Source organism: Aythya ferina (genome assembly GCF_964211825.1).
Source record: "Aythya ferina genome assembly, chromosome: 14".
Classification (NCBI taxonomy): Eukaryota; Metazoa; Chordata; class Aves; order Anseriformes; family Anatidae; genus Aythya; species Aythya ferina.
In genome coordinates, this window is record NC_140312.1 from 15,451,125 (window position 1) to 15,471,944 (window position 20,820).

General features: G+C 51.3%; 3 protein-coding genes across 9 annotated transcripts in view; 1 reads left to right on the forward strand and 2 right to left on the reverse strand.

Moving 5' to 3' along the window:
- LOC311444532 (rho GTPase-activating protein 7-like) overlaps positions 1 to 5,652 on the forward strand; it is a 52,087-nt gene extending 46,435 nt beyond the window's left edge. For 4 of the 5 annotated variants that reach the window (XM_084535768.1, XM_084535770.1, XM_084535771.1 and 1 more), the window contains exons 11-14: positions 32 to 924; positions 1,678 to 1,861; positions 2,256 to 2,388; positions 5,472 to 5,652. In XM_084535768.1, the coding sequence (XP_084391894.1) occupies positions 32 to 49 (18 nt within the window). In that variant the 3' untranslated portion in view covers positions 50 to 924; positions 1,678 to 1,861; positions 2,256 to 2,388; positions 5,472 to 5,652. The remainder of the gene's footprint in view (positions 1 to 31; positions 925 to 1,677; positions 1,862 to 2,255; positions 2,389 to 5,471) is intronic. The other variant, XM_084535769.1, reaches the window with a different exon arrangement.
- On the reverse strand, positions 2,227 to 15,301 carry RARS1 (arginyl-tRNA synthetase 1). Of its 2 annotated transcripts, XM_084535775.1 has the most exons (15): positions 15,213 to 15,301; positions 12,573 to 12,707; positions 12,052 to 12,240; positions 9,990 to 10,101; positions 8,956 to 9,056; positions 8,535 to 8,656; positions 8,086 to 8,206; positions 7,670 to 7,799; positions 7,225 to 7,329; positions 6,295 to 6,473; positions 5,671 to 5,780; positions 4,747 to 4,852; positions 3,501 to 3,673; positions 2,752 to 2,999; positions 2,227 to 2,372 (listed from the first exon to the last, which is right to left on the reverse strand). In XM_084535775.1, the coding sequence occupies exons 1-15, from the start codon at positions 15,255 to 15,257 to the stop codon at positions 2,263 to 2,265; spliced, it is 1,986 nt and encodes a 661-aa protein (XP_084391901.1). In that variant the 5' UTR covers positions 15,258 to 15,301; the 3' UTR covers positions 2,227 to 2,262. The 2 variants fall into 2 exon arrangements, with proteins under 2 accessions (XP_084391901.1, XP_084391900.1); XM_084535774.1 differs by having other exon boundaries at positions 2,227 to 2,999; positions 15,213 to 15,299.
- Positions 15,302 to 15,545: 244 nt separating this feature from the next.
- Positions 15,546 to 20,820, reverse strand: part of WWC1 (WW and C2 domain containing 1) — a 69,852-nt gene continuing 64,577 nt past the window's right edge. For both annotated transcript variants that reach the window (XM_084535776.1, XM_084535777.1), the window contains exons 19-23: positions 20,526 to 20,690; positions 20,117 to 20,209; positions 19,030 to 19,260; positions 16,643 to 16,764; positions 15,546 to 16,125 (exon numbers count right to left, since the gene is read on the reverse strand). In XM_084535776.1, coding sequence (XP_084391902.1) covers positions 16,059 to 16,125; positions 16,643 to 16,764; positions 19,030 to 19,260; positions 20,117 to 20,209; positions 20,526 to 20,690 — 678 coding nt within the window. In that variant the 3' untranslated portion in view covers positions 15,546 to 16,058. The remainder of the gene's footprint in view (positions 16,126 to 16,642; positions 16,765 to 19,029; positions 19,261 to 20,116; positions 20,210 to 20,525; positions 20,691 to 20,820) is intronic.

A 20,820-nucleotide genomic window follows, 5' to 3' on the forward strand; every position in this document is an offset into this window, starting at 1 on the left:
CGTTAATCTGTTCCTGGCCCTTGACCCGCAGACTGACTTCCCGGCTTGACCTCGGCCCTTCCCCGTCTCTGTGGACATTCCTGGCCAGCACTGGACTGTGGCTCACCCTGGTTGCTGTCACTGGACCCGATCCTCACCTGGCTTGCTTCTGACCCCCCCCCAGCTCAACCTCGGCCCTCCTCACCCCAGCTGTGTCTGATGATCGGGGCCGAGCTGGCCCGGTGCAGGTGGTGTGGGTCCGGGTGCTGTCCTGCGGCCCTGCTGTCACACCCAGCTCCTGGTCCCTTCCCTCAGGGAGACACAGCCCTTGGTGCCCTCAGCTCAGGCCTCACACTGCCCCGAGCAGCAGGGAGCTGCCTCCTCTTAGCCCTCCTCGGCTGAGAACATCCCCGCCCCACAGCTCCCACCAGCACTGACCCAGCCAGCCCCATGCTCCTGAGTGACACCTGCCACCCCTGCCCCCAGGTCCCTGAACTGGCCAGTGACCCCGTTTATCCCAGCCCCACCGCAGGTCCCAATTTCCTCCATGGTGGCCTGAACCCCTCCCCGCCCAACCCTCGCCCCCCCCAGGGGTGCCCTGGCACCTGCTGCCTGTCCCTGCAGTCACCCGTGTGCCACCTGGGCTGGCCTTGGGCCTGCAGCCATCCTGCACCCTGCTGCTGCCACCGGGGCACTGCGAGGGGCCACAACTGTGCCCCCCAGCCCACCGGGGAGGGGTCTGATGCCAGGACTCAGGGACAACCATGGCCATGCCCCACGGCCCCGGCCCCATCACTGCAGCTGCTCCCGGCCATCGCTGGACCCCGGCTGCTGTTGCCAGACCTGCCCCTGCCTGGCTTGGCCTCGTCACCAGCGGACGTGCCCGACGGCTGGACCCGGTGCCAGGCTGCCCCGCGTGCCCTGCACCGCTCAGGTAGCGTGGAGGTGAGCCCCCTGGCTAATGGATGGGGAAGCTGTGGGCCACGTGTCTCTCACACACACACGTGTGGCTGAGTTACAGCTCTGTACCTGCATTGCCGTGTACATGCACACACACACGCAGCAAGCAGCTCCATCAAGCCCAGCACCGCCTGTGACAGTCGCACAGCCTCAGCTCTGCGCTGCTTCCCCTGGTGCAGCAGAGCTCCCAGCAAATCCCACAGCAAAGGCAGCTTTTGGCAGCCATGGCCAACTGTTAGCAGCCCGGTGCACAGCTTGGGATAGATGAGCAGAGAGGCTCGGTGGCTCTGTAGGGAGTTAGAGCGCTGCTGCTGCAGGGAGAGACATTTCCCCTGTGCCATCCTCTTGAGGGAGCGCAGTCATCGGTCTGCTCTTCCCCTGGGGTTCCTGCTCCTCCGGGGAGAGCTGCCGCCTGCCTGCCAGCCCGCAGCAGTGCTGGTGGCCGCGGGAGCTCCGGCTGTGCCAGCTGCTGGCAGCGCTGTTGGGTGGCACCTGGGAGCAGGCTGGCACGGGCAGCACGCGGTGCTGGAGGGCGGCTGTGCGGGGCAGGGCTCCCTGTCCTTCAGCTGCCTCCTACGTGCTGCTGCCCCCCCGCACACGCAGCGATGGGAATGTGGGTTCCTGCAGGTGGTACACCCCCCAGCAGGACAGCAGAGTACGGGCTGTGTTGTTTCACATTCCCCTGGTGTTTTACACTGAAGTTCAGTCCCTGAGTGCAGTGTTTGATCTCTCCTGCAGGTACCTGCCTGCTGCCTCCATCAGCTCACTGACGACATCCATGAAATGAGCAGCACCAGGGCCTTGCTCTGCTGGCCTGGGTGAAACTGCTCAGCTCCCGTGAGAGCTCCGTGCTTAGCTGAGGGATGTCAGAGCTAACATCAAAAGCTGGGTGACGTGCTCGCACGTGGACTTGGCAAATAAGGTAAAGGTGATGCTGGATATAATCAGAACAAGGTCAGCTCTGGGATTGTGTGTGTCCATATGGTGGTTGGGTGGTTTCCCAGAAGGACACTTGGGTGTTGTCATAGCTCTCAGCCCTCCAACAACCTGTAGGCTACAGCAGAGCAGCCCTGGGGGTGGGTATAGGCCTGTGGGGTTCAGTTCCTACGCACAGAAATGCTCTGAGCTGTGTCCACAGCCTCTCGTCTGCCTCTGTACCTGCAGCTTCTGAAGTCATGCTCCTGTGTCCCCTCCCGTTCTTACTTCCCTTCCTCCCTCAGGGTGCTGCTCCCCTAGAGCACCTTCCCATAGCAGAACCCCACCCCAACAGACACAGACACCTCCAGCTGTTCAGTCCTTTTATTGTCACCCCACAGGGAACAGCTACATCCTCTGCACGGGCTTAATGCCCAGGATGTCAAAGCCCTTGGCCATGATCATGGCAGTGGCCTCGCACAGCAGCAGCCTCCACATGTTCACCTTCACGATCTGGCCTGCGAAAACATCAAGGTAGGAGATGGTGTTGGTTCTGAGCAGCTGCTCCGCCCTTCCTCTGGGGACCCACCCACCCACCACCTGCCCTGGGGCTGGGCACGGCGAGCTCCCTCCCTCCCCTCCTCTCCGAGCCAGGCTGACTGACCAGCCACCGAGTTTCAGCCGCCTGGCTGCTCGCAGCTCCTGCTCGACCTTCCTGCTCACGGACAGAAGATGGCACAGCTGTGCCAGCCGCCTTCCATCCTCCCACCTGGCAGCATTTGCTCTGCAGCAGCTGGTAACACAACACCAGCCCTCCCGGGACCAGGAAACGCCCTGCGCATCGCCTGTGCTCTGGCTTGTGCCAAGGCACGTGCAGCCCCATAGGCCAACACTCACCGCTCTGCCTGTCCTTCTCAACGCAGTAGCAGTTGTCGTAGAACTCAGTGAAGGTGGTGGCCAGCTCATACAGGTAGTCACAGAGCGTGTGCAGCAACAGATCCTCCAGGATTTTCTGCAGGATCTCGGGGAACCTCAGGATGCACTTGCCCAGCTTCCACTCCTTCTCGTGGTCCAGGACGAGCACCTCCTCCCTGGCTGCCTTCCGCAGCATCTCCTCGTCGATGTTGGCCAGGCGAGCAATAGCCCTGCAGTGTGCCAGAACTGTGTGTAAGGTCCCACCACCAACCCTGCCCCAGGCCTCGCAGCGAGCCCTCGGGGCACTGCAGGGGACTCGGCAGGGCCCGTGCTGCCAAGCCAAGCAGGGCTCAGGGTGCCAGAAAAGCTCTGTGGGGTATGGCAATGGTGAGCAGCTGCTGGAACACAGACTCACCCCTCTCTGGCCACCCAAATCCTCAAAAGGAATTACCTAGAACCTCGCAGCTCCCTCCCTGCTAGCTAAAGGGCCCGGGATGCCTTTGGTGCATGGCACACAGCAGGGCCCTGTGTCAGGTAACACAGGACACAGTCTCCAAAGACAAACACAAACTTGCGACAGAGCTCGCTTCTCAAACCAACTAACCCTACCAGCACTGACGCAGCTATGTCACTCCTTCCCCCACATCTCCTTTGCACAAAGGAGAGCATCAGAGAGCATTCAGAGAGCATCAGAGGCTAGCTCCGAGTGACTCCCAGCGTGCTCAACCTACCTGATCCGCGTGAAGGCATACAGCAAATAAGCAGCTGTATTTCCTCGGTCATCCAGCATCTTGTCGAAGGAGAACACGTAGTCATTTAGTCTGTTGTGGGAGAGATCTGCGTATTTGATACATCCAAACGCGACTGACGTCTGGGCAGCTCTCAGCTCTTCTGCCGTGAGGACCTGTTACGATTTCAGAACAGGTGACAGTCAGGAGGAGGAACGCCCTCAGGAGCCACAGCACGCAGCCTTGGGCACAGCGCGGCTCAGGAGCAGAGCGCCGGCAGCTGTGAGGAGCTCACCCACAGGGTACGTGGCACAGGCTCACACCCACCCCCAGGGACCAGACCCCATCTCTGCCCCTCGCTTCTCTTGCATTCAGACAGCGTGGCCGCCCTGCTCAGGCTAATGCTGACTGCACTGCCCCTGCTCCTGAAGGCCCAAGGACCCATCGTGTTCTCGCTACCACACGCGTTTGACATTCACCCTGTGCTCTTGCTTCTCACAAACACACACTTGCCCCTGCAACCCCTGCAGAGCATTTTGGATAATCCAGACTCTCATAAAACACCTCTCTGGTACAGCAACGCCCTGTCGGCAGGGCAAAGCACTCTGTGTCTGAATCATGTGTGTCCTTGGGAGATCTTTATGGTGTATTTTTTTCCCCCGAGCTTCCTGCTATTCCCATTTAAAAGAGGAGCTTTCAGCCTGTGCTGCGCAGCACCCAGGAGCTTCACCTCCCAGTTCCACTGCCTCGCACGGTGCTCGGGCAGCCTGCTCCTGCCCCATTCTGTGGCCCACGCCGTGCAGCTCTCTCCATGCGATCAGCACCCACGGCAGAACCTCTTTAAGCAAAGGCCGTCCGGCCAACTCAGCCACAGTGCCTGAGGGAGAGGGTGAAGCCTGACCCCAAAGTGCCCCGCACACCCCCAGCCCAGCAGGCCGAGGCTGCAACTTCACATCCCGCCAGGCCCAGCTCCCCTCCCGGCTCCCCGAAAAGCTCTGCAGCACCAGCCGGCGGCCAGCTCGCTGCCTGCAGCTTCCATCTCCTCACGGCTACGTACCCAGGGGTTCTCCTTTCCCCATGGCAGCACCCTCCTGCCCCAGCTGCTCCCAGATAACACCACTGATTCTGCACACATCCCACAGCACCTCCTGGGCAGTTTGGCTGCACCCATATTCTCAGCTCACACTCAGAATGTGGAATTTGTAAGTTTGTGAACAAATCTGGGAAGTTCTCAGGAAAGATGAGCTACCTTGTCCCGTTCCTTGTCTTTCAGCTTGTCCATGGCTCGTTTCAGCCCTTCTTCCAGCAGATCTATGAGGCGCACTGTGTCCCCTGAACGAGTTTTGAACTTCTTCCTGAAAACACACAGCCAAAATGACCACCTGTGTAAGAGGCAAAACACTCCCACCCTCTGCCTAGCGTGTGCCCAGACAGATCCAGGACATGCACCTGAACTGCTCGCAGGAATTTCACCTGCTCGAACCCTTGGCTGATAAAAAAGCACATGCCCACAAATTGCTCTGTATTGAAGAAATTGACACCAGGCAGCTACACCTAGCAGGAAGTGCAGGAACCTGCCAGAACACAGGTGGGGACCTGGGAGGGGCAGAAAGGCTCCACCACTCAGAGCTGTCCCAGGCATTAGGAAGGACACAACACCAGCACACGACTCCAGCCCAGCAAGGCACCTTTACTTTTGTAACAAACCTACAGCAAAACCTCTCGCTCTGCAGCGCCACGAGGCTGTAGGAGCGCACTGGTTGTGTCACTTCACACAAACACCTCCGGAGCACAAGGGAGCCGGCAGACCAGACCCCAGAGGTTCTTTTCCCAACTTTCATTCCATCCACCACAGGGCAGGCAGGGAACAAGGGAAGTACGGCCTTTACCATGGCCACTCAATATTCACAACACCTTCCTCAGCACTGCCACCAGCCGTTCCCCGGGCTGATTCCTGGTCCTCTCCCCACACAGCAGGCAGCAGAGGCCAGGCCCCAGAAGGAACCAGACTGCAGCACCAAAACCACGTGCCTCAGAGGGCCCTGACACGCAGTACAGCGACGCAGGTACAAGTAACTGCGCAGCACGTGATGTGTTTTGCTTGGTGGGGAATGGGCAAGTCACTCAAGCATCCAGAGCACACACAGAGGAAAAACTACCTCCAAAGACTTACTTGTCTTCTCCCAGCACCACTCCGAATGCAGCGTGGGTCACTCTGGTCACTTTGGGATCGTACCAGCCGATCATCTGTCCAGCTGCAAACACTGTCTGCAAATGCACCGACTGCAAGGAACAAACACCAACAGCCAGGTCTCAACCCACACTTCCAGGTAGGGTTTTCCTGACAGCTTCACCACCTTCACAATGAGACTGTAAATGTTTCTAGCTCCACAGAAGAGCTCCACCTCAGAAAGTTTAACCTTTCAGAGGGTTTGCCTGGCTTACAGAAGCAGCAACCAGTGAATTCACATCACTGCTCAGACACGCTGCTGACAACCTTGTGTTTCCTCAGATAAGAAGAGGCCAATGTGTAAGCAGCACAAATCTCATTTCAGACTATTCTACTGAGATTTAGGTTTAACCAACCTCCAGTGGTGACTGGGTATCCGTAATCATTTGGGATCTCCAGGGCTCTCCACAGAGATCACCAGTCACCAAATTAGATCCCCCATTACACTAATGAGGACAAAAGGCAATATACCACGCCTGCAGCATTCTACCTACAACACTGCTGTATCTGTCATTTAAATACTTTCTGATCTGTAGCAGCAGTGACAGAAGGGGCTGACGTACTCACCTGGCCACTGTCCACAACATAAATGAGGATATCAGCCTTCTCTTCACGCAGCCTGTGTCTAAGGGCAGCTAAGTCTGATGTGTCATACGTGTAACCTCCATCTGATTTCATGATGGTCAGCGGGACGGGGAAACCTGGCACAAAGACAATCTTCCGCCCATCGTCCACCTGGACAAATCCTAGGAAAGCAACGGAACACATCGTGTGTCACATCACGGGGGGAGGCTCGGGGGGCAGGACAGGGACACGTCCCATTCTAGATGCTACCAGAAGGAAAGCACCATGCACTCACATTAAAAACTGATGTCTAAAATAAAAATAAAAAGAGAATTCCCTCACCAGCCGTGTCATATTTTGTATTGCACTTCTAGAACAAAACAGCACGCACAAGAAAGCAGATCTGGTCAGATCTGGCCTTTCTAAAAGGGACCTAGAGTTTCTAAATCTAAACAGGACCACATAAAACCAGAGACTCATTATGGTCCATTTGGCCTCTTGTGAGTCTCAAAGTCAACATGATCCCAACATGCCACTGTCTTCAGAGAGACTTCTCAGATTCAAGTTCTCCTCTACTCCCAACACCAAGACTGAGAAGTCTCTCATACACTGCTCCTTGAGTATCTGCTGAAGATGCAGTGAATTCCAGTAGTACCTCTCACTATTTCCTACAAACATCACACACAAACTGCTCTTGGTGTCAGCAGATTCACACTTTCTGGAATGATACACATAAGACTCAGTTCTGCTAATGCTTCTTTGGGAGGAAATTCCACCAAAGATCCACTCAGGAAACGTTACTGAGAAAAAGAGCAAGGGTGTGGAAAATGCAGCTTTGCAAGAATGAGTCCTACACCTCATTGGATAGGAGTGGGGTTACCTCGCTCATGCTGACATCTGCAGAATTTCTGATTCCAAGACCAAAAGCCTCACCTTTATCTTCAAATTCTTTCACAATATCTTTCATCATCTCTTGGTAGAATGACTCCCCTCTCTCGATGAGTGTGATGTCCAGGCAGTTGTAGATTTTCTGGAACTCTTGAGGAGGGAAACGGATCAAAATACTTCCATTAAACGTACACAGTGGGAATTCAGTGGCATATGTTTACCAATGGGTACAGCAAATCCCTAAATGTTTTCTGTCTCTGGGTCAAGCTATCAGACTAGGACTCAGACTAGACTGAGGAGACAAAAGTTTTAGCTGAAACCCTCCACAGGCAGCCCAGTACTTTGGCTCTATCATCCTTTTACTTTAAGCTTCTTACAGCAGGGCGGCAGTGATTTCTTTAAGAAAACGAGAGGATGGACTCAGACATAAAGGTGAGGAAAACCACACTGTTCAACTGCTGAGACATGTTTCTGAACCTGGCAAAGTCACCTTTCCGCGACACGTCACAGATCAGTTCCCACGCTTTAATGAAGTCTGGGTTTTTGCTCTGCAGCAGCACCACACATTGGTAGGCTCGTTTCTTAAACTCCTCCTCTGTGTCAAATCTCCTCTTGGATTCCTATGGTAAAACACACTACATGAACGAAGCACCTGTTTTCCCCCGAAACAACGGGGGGGACTTTCATAACAGGCTCTCAAAGCACACTTGTCTCAAAAGACAAGCCCTTTAATCACGCCCCACATGGACAACTCGAGACCAGATTCATTATCTATTGGCAGGTAATTGCAATAATCTATTAACATGATTCCCTTTGTTTCTCTAAAACTGCGCTGCAGGTTTGTAAACCTCCTAAACCTGCTTTTTAGGTGTTGACATAAATATCATGTTTATTTGCTACAAATACCTTGTAAAAAGCTTGGAGATCCCCAATGGGAGGAGAAACAGTTAAGTAATCTGGAAATTTGTCTTGGAGGTGAGCAATGAGCATTCCGAACTGGGTGCCCCAATCTCCTAAATGGTTTAACCTTGAAGCAATTAAAGAGAACAATAAAGATGATTTCTCAAACATATATTTTAAAATCGTACATTTTAAATATGTGTATTCTAAAAACCAAACACACACAATACGAGAAGCCGAAAACAGGCAAGCTGCCCTCTTCCCAAGGTTCAATGCAGCGAAGCTGTTGCCCATCTGGATCCCTAACCCTGCTACACTTGCTCAGTTCAGGAGCTTACTGCAGAGAGGATTATTTATGAAGTGCTTATCAAAAAGCCCAATACCGACCGAAGCGTACAGAGGTACTGCAGACATTTAGCCAAAGCAGCCCATCCCATCCCAAAATCAGCTCTCACCTCAGAACGTCATAACCTGCGAACTCGAACAGGCGGCACATGCTTTCCCCAATGATGGTGGACCGCAGGTGACCAACATGCATCTCCTTGGCAATGTTGGGGGAAGAGAAGTCCACCACCACCTTAGACACAGTACAAAAGAAATACATGAATAAAGGCAACAGCCATCACCACATCCCATGTGTTTCACGGGGGGGTGTTGGGAGCCCTGGGATATCCCTGTCCCTCACCCCCCAGCAACCACAGCTGGTACACGTGGGCCCACCGATGGCCCCCAGACCCCAAGTGACAAAAATGCCACCCCGACAACCAGCTGACACGGCCATCTACTCAACAAATCTCTCTGGAGGGGGATTTCGAAGCTGTCCAGCACACACTTCAGCTGCATGTGTGCAAGATGCCCCCCTCCGTACTGCCATACCTTTTTCCTTTTGCCAACAGCCGGTGGTTGAACTCCGTTCATCAATAAACTGCTCAGCTGCTTCGACACAAAATCCTTTCTCAAGTGGACATTGATAAAACCTTTGGAGGAGAAAACCAGCAATGAGTGTTGGGGCTGCAAAACTGCTTTAAGGCACTTTTTCAATTTCTGTTTCCTTGCATCAAGGACAAGAGAATATGAAGTTAGCTTGACTAAATGAAATTTTTTCAGCAACAAGACAACAAAGCCATCACTAGAAGACAATTTCTGCTCCCACATTAACAGAGCCTTCTATTTGTGTTTCACACAACCACAGGAGTCAGATTCTGCAAGCAAGACCACTGACAACTCCCTTTTTGCATGCTGTCACTCAAAGCTGAATCTAGAAAACCATTCTTTATGAGAAAGTAAATAATCTTGCCAGGGTTTGCAGGATACAAAACCAAATTCTGCTTTCTAGCCTTCTTTTACTTCTCCTTCTTAGAGCTGGTGAATGAAGTGCCCAAGCATCCCGAAGGCCTGGGCCATGATCCTTGCCTTTACACCGCAGCCCTAAGGAACAGGAGCCCTCGTATTCTGCCTGGGTACAGGGCCGAGGCAGAGGCAGCAGTCAACAGCCTCCGTGCTGAGAGGGCAAGGCCTCCTCGCCACCCACCCAACAGCCAGCACTCCCGGTCTCAGCTGAGCAGGGCACACCTACATGTATTTCTCCAGTGGTTTTGTATGACTGTGACCCTACACCCATCACTAATGTTCAAAGGTGCAAGGCTGATCCCTCAAGGATCAGTGGAAAAAAATCTAAATAAAGGGCTGAGGACTGCAGCAGCCAAGTTAAAACAGAGGCAGATTGCTGCTGCTGCACACCTCTGGGGGCTACAGAGCTCACCAAGACAGAAGCAGCTCACTCATCCCATAATACCAGTTTTAAATAACACAACAGCTGAACTCAGCTCAGCTTCTCTGATCCCCATCCTGTATAAAATTGCCCTAACAGCTTTAAAACATACAAGGGGTAGAGCATGAAAGTACCGTACCAGGCCCAGCAATTTCAACCTTCTCAATGCACTCGTTCGCAGGAATATTTTTTGTTATTTTCTCAGCAATTTCTCTCGGACTAACCTTCTGTTCCTTGGTTTTGAGCAGGATCTGAAATGCAACAAGATCCAGTAAAATTCAACCCTCCAAAACATTCCACAAAAGAAACAGAAAGCACAGACCCTACTGTGCATACCTGCCACACTGCTGATCGTTACAGCATCTTTGCAAAACAGTAAAGGCTTGGAAAGGGCAAGAAAAGAAACCTTCTGTAGGGATCAACTTCAATGCTACCCAAACTACAGGGAAAAAAAAAACACATGCAAAACCAGATAATAACCATGCTGTACCAGCTTACTGCAAGTCCTCTGAATCATTCCAGGAACAGTCCCTGCACTCCTGTTACTCCGAGGAGTGAGCAGAGCTCCTGGCTCCAGCCCCAGGCATTAACACGCTAACGAGCTCCCAGCACACAGAACACATTTGTGAGGGCTGTTTCCACGCCAGCGCAGCGGAGGGAGAGGTGGCTGCCTGGCACGTAGGGGTGCTGCCCGGTCAGGACGCGTCCTGGTCCTCCCAGGGGACACCCCGCGGGAGCAGGGTGCCACGGGGAGATGCACCACGTCCCCACAACTTCGGCTGGTGGGAAGGACATAACCTGCTGCTCTCAGAGAAAGGACTGCTGCACCCCCTGCCTCTGCTGTGCTGCTTATGCTGTGATGTGTGAGTGTCCCCAGGCTCAGGCCCCGCATACCCTGTGTGCCTCTCCAAGGAACAAACTCCACAGCCAAGCCCAGCACGAGGAGCTTGGCTCTGCTGACAACCGTGAACTTGAAGCTGTGGCTTGACGAGGACTGTTCAGACACGGAGTTATGCGAACATCGCTGACACTGGGAAGCCAGGACTGCTCAAGAATCCTAACAGAGACTTAATTGGGGTAAAGCAGCGGTCAGAAAAATGGCAAAGCCCTGAACGCGTGTGGCAGTGCAGTCACCCAGCGCGCTCCTCTGGCCAGAGCCCAGCCACAGCATGCGAGCAGCGCTAACAAGACCGAGGAAGACGGCTCGGGTCTGTGCGGGCTGCTTCCGCCCTGGCACTTCAGGCCAGGAGCCTGCTGGCCGGCACGTACCGGTGCTGCCCGCGAGCTAAACTCACTGGGGCACGACAACAGACGTGGAGACCACAGGTCACAACCTGGGCCAGTGTCAGGGCAAGTTCAAGTTTAATCTAACATCAAGAAAGGTGAATTAATAACAGAACACAAAAATAAAAGTTGCTTCTGTTGTGAATGTACACTGTAAAATAAAAGATCTGTGATTACAAAGAGTCTGCCTATTCGCTCCAAGGCATCAATGCGTTGGAAGCAGGGGCAGCCAACACCTCACACAGAACGCAGCACCTTTCTCCCTCACCTCCTGCTTGTACTCCGACACAGACCGATCCCACTGAGCAATGCCTGAAATGTCTCCTGTTCTGTCCGGGCTCTCTTTGGCCAAGTATCTCCTACAAAGCAGCAATGCCATAATTTTTGAGGTTGATACTTGCCAGGATTAAAAAACACGGGCTCCTTCCTTTGCACATACATCAGAAGTGTTCTGCAAAGCAGAGCTGTTGTTACAGCTGCCTGAAAACCTCCAAGGCCAGAGCATCGTAACAAAACAAACACACGTCCTGAGCTTTGATCGGTTAACAGAATGCCCGCTGACCACAGATGCTCACAGCAGCCCCTTGGTGAACGGTTGGGTAACAGCAGCCAGAGGAACACGAGCATCAAGTGGGCACAGACTGGGCCGTTTTTCTGTGGCACACACGTGTAACTCAGACACTCTCCTGCCTCACAACAGTCATCTAAACATGACATCTAAACATGAGACTGGAAGACCTGCCTTGTGAGGGCCAGTGTCTCCTAAAATACTGTTAAATATTCAGTAAGTTCTCAGCCCAGAGGCAACGAACCTAAAACAGTTCCAATATTGCAGCTCTCAGGGTGCTGTCTACCACTTAGCTTCCAGCAGGCAACATTCCCACTTCGCTTCCCTCTGGAAGGTCGTTCAGATTTACCTGTGTTATGCCCATGGCGCTGTTGCACTGATAATCCCCAAATTTGGGCTGCTGGCTTGGGGTCACCACTAGTGGAGGGTTTTCTAAATCTGGGTACGCAGCCTGGATAGCAGCTCCGAAGACCTCCTGAAGACAGCTGTTGATATTAATCATGCTTTTCGCTGTTTTACTTCTTTCCTCTTGAAGGCTCTGAAAAAGCAGAACACAAAAGGCGTGTGAGGAGCAGTCACATCCTGCTCTGCTTCTCACTCTTCTGTCAGTGACCCTGGCAGGGACCTCCGCTGGGCTGCCTGTTACACGACCACTCAACACAGAGCAGCGTGGGCTTATTAACCCACTGACATTTTGCATAAAGCAAAGACCCAGGAAACATTTCAAGTGCCACCGACACTTAGGACACGAGAATGCAGAGAGAGCATGCTGTCACACCTTACTAGCTGTAACAAATGGACGTAATTAATTTACCTTGTCCTAATGACAACAAAAGCACGTAACGCAGTGCTAATTCCTCATTCCCTTACCTTCCGAAGGAAATTTAACCGATATTTAAGTTTTGCGTTTTCGTCTCGCAACCCTTCCAAACTCGGGGAGATTCCCAAGCATCCAAAATTCTTCAGGCGCTCGATTTCTGCAGTTAGCAACTTAATCTCGTTTTCCTGAAAAGCAAATTAAATGGACACACTGTGATTCCTGGAGAAAGGGAACAGAAGATGAGGAGCGGCAGGATCTTTATACACTTCTGGTTGTGTCTCATAAAGGTAACGACAATGATGTGTAAGTAGAGTATTTCCAAACGATCCTCGTTTAAAGATGGTTTCTATTTGTGCCGAAAACATGGATTCTGACACATTCTTAAAAATGGTCAGTGTGGTAATAATCTTACTGATCTCAAGACAGAAGCGCAAGAAAGACAACAGGTCAAGCTAATGAAATTTAGGCTCAAAAAAAAGGCATTTTCTCCAGCTTTTGTATCTAATAAAGATGTCAAAGTTTTGATTCCAAACTCCCTGCAGCCTCCTTCAAGCTTCAGCCAGTTCCACTCTCACTAGCTAGGCCACGTTTTCTCCTTCAGAGGGTGAAACCACAACCGCTCGCACAACTCCAGCAAGCTCCAACGCCGACGTGACTGAGATGCCCAGGAGTCAGTGTGCTGCCTCACAGCCGTGTTGGCAGCATGTGCTCCCACCTCCCCACTCAATCCTGCCTTACCTTGGGGTTAAGGTGTTTAGGAGAAAACGGGAATTTCATTTTTATTCTCCAAATAAACAAACTTCAGCTTTCAGCTGTCTTGCCCCCCGCCCTCTCTAGGTGAAGCTGGGAGCAGCGGCAGAGCTGTGGGTGCTGACCCAGAGCCTCCCCTCACCCACGGGCACTTTTATAACCAGGGAGAAGCTGCTGCGAGGAGCAGGACCTCCCCTCACGCAGCCCCCCCGTGAAACCAGGGATCTGAAACTTCATCTCTGAAGTCCACCTGTTTTCCTCCCCTGGCCCATCAGCCACAAACCTGGTCCACAAACACGCCCAGAGGCTGCAGGAACTGTCCCAGCAGCGCTCGTGTCGCTGATGCGCTCGTCGGGGGTTCTCACAGCAGGGAGCAGCCCTGGCTAGCATCAGAGGCAAATAGGCCACCAAAACCTTATCAAAAGGGCTTGCTTACTCGAAATAACCAGAATATTTCATTAAGGAAAAAATTGGGGTCATCAAATCCCCTGGCCCAGTGTTACCACCGAACAGCAGCTCCCACAGGTGCCAGCAGAACCAACTGCAGATGCTCAAAATTCCTGAGCTGGGCCCAAAACCATCTTAAGACAGCCCTATTTACGGAGCAAGCTGAAAATCAATACTTTTAAGGTCATTCTTCATTCGCGCTTGGGCTTCAGCATTTCCAGTGCACTTCTTTTATTACCTCAAGGTCTCCACTACAGGAGAACAGGATGCTTCCTGCAGGTTCAGCATGAAGAAACAGGGCTTTGGGATTAAAAAAAATCAAAACCTCTGTTTTGGCACTTATCAAACACAAATCATCTAAAAGCAATGCTGTATCTTAAAAATAACTCACTTCAAATACCCCATTTGAGCTGTTCCTTTTGCAGCTTATTCTTTTTTTTTTTTTTTTTTTTTTTTTAATGAAGGCAGACATCCCCCCGCACCCCTCAATCAGCCTGCTTTGCTCTTACATACATACACCTACCTTCCCCCTTGACAGATTTTTGTCTTATTTTATACTTTTCTTATTGGCCTGACCTGGTAGCATTTGATAGAACTCACAGATGTGTTTAAAAAAAAAAACTGACAACTTCAAATTTAAAATAGTGGAAGAGGGATTTCATTGCATTAACGAGCAGTTGTTTTACTGTAAATTTAAGTAAGCAGCATTGCAGCAAACTGACTTAAGACAACACTGGAGCAGCAACACAAATAATTGAAGTTTAAACTCACCTAATTCCCCCTCTGTCTGTACAAACCACCACAGTTGATGTGCTTTACAAAAGCACAAACTTTCTGTCCTACTCTAGTATCACACTACCTGCAAACTCCGTGCCCACGCAGGACCACCCGCTGTGCAGCAAAGCCGCCAGCTGCAGGACAGGCCAGCGAGTCAGACCCTTGGGAGAGTTTTGCACTGAGGCCAAATATCGCACAGACCCAGAAAGTTTTTTTATTTTCTGCTTTTGAAATAAATGGGCATCCCTACACGTCCCAGCCCCCGAGCAGCTCTCAGGTACTCTTCCTGCATTACAAATACCCCCGGGCTGCAGCCCCTGAGACCTTTCAGCACCCCTGGGGAGCCTTTCAGAGCAGAATTCATTTCTGGTCGTCCTCCGCAACCACAACTCCTTCCAGCCACCCAAGGCAAGGCTTGCAGGAGACGAAACGACCAGAATGTTACCACAGCTTTCTTCCCCGTGTTAATGCTACAAGCCAGGCCGAGCAGAGGCTCCTCCACCCGCACGGCCTCAACCCCCACCCCGCGGGCTCTGAGGAACGGCCGAGCCCCGGGGCCGGGGCCGGGGCCGGGGCCGGGGCTGCTCCCTCACACCGCCGGGCGCTGGGGGCTGCTGCTGGGCCCCGCCTCGCCCCCGCCTCCCCCTCGGGGCAGCCCCGAGCCCCCAGCAGCCGGCCCCGGGGCACCCGCCCGGCCCCGGCTCTGCCCCCCGCACCTGCCGGCCCAGCCGTGCCACAGCCTCCGCCACGCGCGGCTCCATCCCGGGCTGCGGAAGGGGAAGGGGAAGGGAGGGGACGGCAGGAGGCGGGCGGGGGGGGCCGGGCCCTGCCGCAGCGCCGCCTGGTGTGGCGGAGGCTCCGCTGAGGGCTGGGAGGGGGACCCGGTGCTGCCACCCCCCCCCAGTGTCCCCCCCCAGCCGTGTCCCCAGGCAGCACGCCCAGCACCGTGCCCCCCATTTCTGCCGAGCAGCGCTGTCCCCTCAGCTCCACCCCCCCCTGCCCGGCACACCCCCGGGCTGTCACGGCGCAGCAAAGCAGGAGGCCGGTGGTGCAGGAAGGCTGCTTTATTGGGACAGGGGCAGCGAGGCTGCGGCCCTCCACCCGCGGCACGGCATCAACAGGCGGCCCCCCCCCGGCCCCAGGGCCCCCCAGGCCCCCCCCATACACAGCAGAGCTCACGGGGCCTCCGTCACCCCGCACACGGGGCCTCGGTCACAGCGGCGCGGGGTCAGCTTATTGCAGTCCAGCCTGGAACAGGAGGAGCTGTACAAAAAGTCTAAAGAGGGTTATTGAAGAATAACAGCACCTGATGCTGGATTTGTTCTCATTTAAAATTCTATTTCCCAAAAAATACATTCCTAAATATACAAACTATACAATCTTGTCACTTTAATGCTGGTTTTTGTGATGATGCAACTCAAGCTAGAAGTCTTTAAAACATCCACATACTGACGAAAGCTCTAATGTACAAATGCCTCGGTGCCTTCGTAATACCACATAAATAACTTCAAAAACCAAACTGCACTTGTAGAACTGTCCAGAAAGCAAATACTTTATGGCGATCACACGTCGTCCGCAGAGAGCGTTGGAATGTTGATCCTCGGCCGTGTGAAAAATGCCATTTTCTCTCTAGAAAGAGATGACCAGGTGTTAGTGCAACAGAAGTCCTGCCAGCAATGTCTATCATCTACATGAGAATTTATCCCACCAGCTGTCACCACGAAGAGCAGCAGCACGCCCTTGCACAAGCTACACCTTTTATTTACACAGCATACATGAGGTACTGTTACAGTTAAGCTCACGGCGCTGACCTTATCAAAAGAGCCATTTCAGAAAGGCTCGTTTTTTACCATTATGAGCATGTTACTTACAGAAGCAAAGGGCTGCTTCTGCATTAAGCAGAGGATTTGCAAATTTGGTGCCAGGTGAGGAATGGTTTGGAGTAGTTCTAGGTGCCTTGTGATCGCTTGCAGTGCTGCAGCTAATTTCTGACTCTCAGATCTTAGACTTTGATATGAAAATACAGAAATATGTTGAAGCGGAACCGTTAACTACTACAAAGATGAACTTTATCAGTACCTTAGGACTCCACAAAAAAAGTCAAGGTAGTCAAGTTTTCCTCCCTTTATTATTGATATGCTAATACCTGAATGACTGTACTTCCAAAGGCTCCTTCCGACTCTGCCCTCGTAGCCTGTGAACATCCTTGGCAGCAGCTCTCATCATTTTATCGGCTTTGAGCTCACACTTGTGTTCTGTTTTTTCCACCTCAAAAATAATGAAAAAAAATCCGTTTTTGCTTCCATGCTTCCAGGAGGAATCAGTTTATCCAACCAAATCTCTCAATACAGCAGCATTTTAGCTGCAGACCTGCAGCGTTTGGAAACTGCTAACTCTGGAATTAGAAACCACAGAAGCTAAAAACTGAAGGTTTGTCAGCTAACCACTGTAATCAAGAGAGCTTTTCATAAGGTTTTCTTCCAGCCCTTTGGTATGAATCATGGCTGATATCTGTCTTCTTTGTATCATCTTTATTTTAAGCCAGTTGATCAGCTCATTGAAGAACATGGAATCATAGAAGGGTTTGAGTTAGAAGGGACTTAAAGATGACCTAGTTCCAACCCCCTGCCATGGGCAGGGACACCTCCCATCACACCAGGTTGCCCAAAGCCACATCCAGCCTGGCTTTGAGCACTGCCAGGGATGGGGCTCCCACAGCTTCTTCGGGCCAGGGCCTCACCACCATCTGAGTGAACAATTTCTTCCTTAGAGCTACTTAAAAAAAAGTTTAAAGCAATTACTCCTCCTCCTATCACACTTGTATGGCTTTCTGGGCTGCAAGCCCACACTGCTGGCTCATATCAAGCTTCTTGTCAGCCAACACCCCCAGCTCCTTTTCCTCAGGGCTGCTCTCAATCCATTCTCAGGCCAGCCTGTGTCTGTGCTTGGGATTGCCCTGGCCCAGCTGCAGGACCTTGCACTTGGCCTTGCTGAACCCCATGAGGTTTGCACAGCCCCACCTCTCAGGCCTGCCCAGGCCCCTCTGGATGCCATCCCTTCCCTCCTGCGTGCTGACCACACTGCACAGCTCAGTGCCATTGGCAAACGTGCTGAGGGTGCGCTCAATCCCACTGCCTGTGTCACCCACAGTGATGTTAAACAGCACCAGTCCCAATACTGACCCCTGAGGAATACCACTTGTCACTGATCTCCATCTAGACATTGACCTGTTGACCACAACTCCTTGAGTGTAAGTGTTCATCACATTTTGGTTGACAGTCTATCCATCAAATCCATGTCTCACCAGTTTAGAGACAAGGGGACAGTTTAGAGATAGGGGACAGTGTCAAATTCTTTGGAGAAGTCTGATGATGTCAGTTGTTCTATCCACCAATGCTAGAACCTCATCATAGAAGGCTATGAGATTTGTCAGGCATGTTTCCCCCCTAATGAGGCCATGTTGCCTGTCACCAATCACCTCCTTATTTTCCATGTGCCTTAGCACAGTTTCCAGGAGGATCTGCTCCATTATCTTGGCAGGCACAGAGGTGAGACTGACTGTCCTGCGGTTCCCCAGGTTTTCCTTTTTTTCCTTTTTAAATACGGGCATTATGTTTCCCCTCTTCCAGTCATTGGGAACCTCACTGGACTGCCATGAGCTCTCAGATACGATGGATTGTGGCCAGTTCATCCACCAGTCCCCTCTGGACCCATGGATGCATCTGATCAGGTCCCATGGACTCACGCACCTTTAGGTTCCTTAGCTGGTCTTCTCCTACAGTGGGTGGTTGATCATTCTCCCAGACCCTGCTTTGGCCCTCTGGGGCTTGGCCTATGTGGCTAGATATTGGGATCCATTTTCAAGCTCTACCCCAACATGCATCTTGTACCAACTCACTCCTACACTTTTCTGCCATCAGAATTTAAAAGTTTGTCTGATGACAGCACAGGTGCCCCTGAGGTGTTCCACACCACTATGGACTGGGAGGCTGAACTTCACAAAACAGATGCTGTTTGTGACTTCCCATGCTTGTGCTAAGGCAAACTGCTGTGCATGGGATCAGGACTACAGGAAGAGGCAACAAACTCCAACAAGTTCAGGGAGGAATTCAGTCCAGGGAAAATCAGACATCTGCAACTACACCACATACACTAACTAGAAAAGTTCCTATTCTAAAAAAAAAAAAAAAAAAAAAAAAACAAAAAAAAAAACCCACAACAGGATCATCCATGCACAAGTTTCATTGAGCCATTATTTCTCTTAAGAGAAAGACTTAAATGCTATCTTCCTAGTCTTTGTATCTGTGGGAAGGTGTGCTATTTGCAGGCTGCAGAGTCTGTGCCTATCTGAGAACAAGACACTCAAGGACTCAACTTCCATCACCAGTAGCTTGCTTGATGTAGCCATAAGTGGAAGACACATGACTGTAGTGCTAAGGTTTCATTTCCAGACCATCTTAAGTCTTGTTTCTCAAATCACATTGCTCTAATGTTAAATAAAATCCAAAGGCTGGTATTATTGGTATTACTTACTCGTTTTTCCACCAGCCTCAGCAGCAGTCGAAATCTCTCATCATCCTTCACCCACTGCGGTAACTCTTTTTCACCCTGACTTTGAGCTTGTTCTAACTGTTCCTTGAGTTCTCTCAGCACAGAGATCTCCTGAACTAAGCGATCGTGCCAGGTTTTGGAAGCTTGCAGGTCCAGCTCCAGGTCTAGTGAAGTGCGAATTAGACGCTCTGTACCAAAGGACTTAACTGAAGGCTGAAAAAGAAAAGGGTTTATGGACACAATGGTGAGAACTGCCCAGAGCACTCCCCTCATCAAAGGCCTAGTACTTCATGTGACCCATTCTTTCAACACTTCTGAGTGCAAAGCATCTCTATCCTGTTTTTCTGTCTCAAGACAGAAAGCACAAACTCAAGCAAGTCTTACAAATGGGCCTTTTGATTCTTGTGTTTCCACTAGATTTCCATGACAGCTTCTCCAAATAAAAGAGGGCTTGCTTCACACTTTGCTTATAAGTTTCCCAGCATTTCATCTTCAGAATAATCAACAATGCAATACAAAAAACTTTATTTTTTTTTTGCCAACGTACATTCTGTTGTCTTCTGTCAGTTTCAAACACAAGCATTCTGAAGAAAACCATCTCCTTAGGAAGGCAGACAGATCTCAGCACCAGTATCCCAGGGGAATTTCAGTGTTTACCATCACAACAGGCACAGGGGTTCGCTGTGTGCCACTGACCGATCAGCACAAGGTCACCTGAGCATCTAAAGAAGCACTCTCCTCACTCTCTTCCCCAATTCATCAGTGTAAGCACTAAAGACTCTTACAACAATAAATATGGAAACATTCATGCTACTCCTACTCTGATATGCTGGAAGATACCAGGAACCATCTTCCCGAAGTGATTTTTCTGAGTGAGCTCTAAGTTAAATATTCTTGTCATATTCTGATGTATCAAATAGCCTTAATAGTCCCCACAAAAAAAGATTGCGAACGAAAGCACTTGGCAACTGATTTACATTTGCAAATTCTTCCTTTAAAACAGTTTTCATTTTTTTTTTTTTTTTATCAATGTCTGTGCTAGACAAAAAGCAAGCAGTGATGTTTTTACCCGTTTCACTCTGACACTGCGCCGCTCCATGGCATTTCGAACGAAGGGGGGCTTTTTGGATAGCGTTGAGCTGTCACTATCACTGCGATTCAGCTGAAAACGGAAGCAAACAACAAATATTTTGTGAAACATACAAAAAGTACATTCTTACATTAGTAGCAAGATCACAGGGTTGTGTACTTAAGTATGGTCAGTGATGTAAGCAGAATTATTAAGCTTTGTGAAAGACTGCAGCGGACACTTCCTGAGAAGCCAGTCGCACTGCCAGAGAAGGGAAAATCTTCTGAAGTCAAATGGGAAGAAAGCAGTCTGAATTTTTCAGTGTGACCTGACACTGAGTGAACACTGATACCACGCTTTCACTAATGAAGAACAGCACTTATAAACCCAAGATCGCATTTTTCCTTACCCGACACACGTACTGACTCTGTGGTCCCGGTGAAAAAGTTTTAGAGCGGATGATGGTGCTGCCTCTGACAAACTGAGCTTGGGGTGGATTTGCTGCTCTTTTGTCTTTTGGACGAACCACAGTAGAAGACTGTGCAAGGCTGTCTGTGTTTGTCTCTTTATCCACCTGAAAGACAGATACTGCAGTGTAAACGCCAGCTTGCTGTCGCACCAGTGACACACATCCACGGCTGCCTGGCAGCCACCCGTGACACATCTCCGCTTTCAGTTCCAGAGGCTTTGCATTCAAAACGAGA

What these genes read in the sequence shown, in the direction of transcription:
- RARS1 (XM_084535774.1), bottom strand. Translation starts at nt 15,257, where the DNA reads ATGGAGCCGCGCGTGGCGGAGGCTGTGGCACGGCTGGGCCGGCAG. An exon ending in GGTTAAATTTCCTTCGGAAG is followed by an intron (nt 12,241 to 12,572) that starts GTAAGGGAATGA and finishes CTGCTTTTTCAG; the next exon opens with AGCCTTCAAGAGGAAAGAAG. An exon ending in TATGCCTTCACGCGGATCAG is followed by an intron (nt 3,000 to 3,500) that starts GTAGGTTGAGCA and finishes GGCACACTGCAG; the next exon opens with GGCTATTGCTCGCCTGGCCA.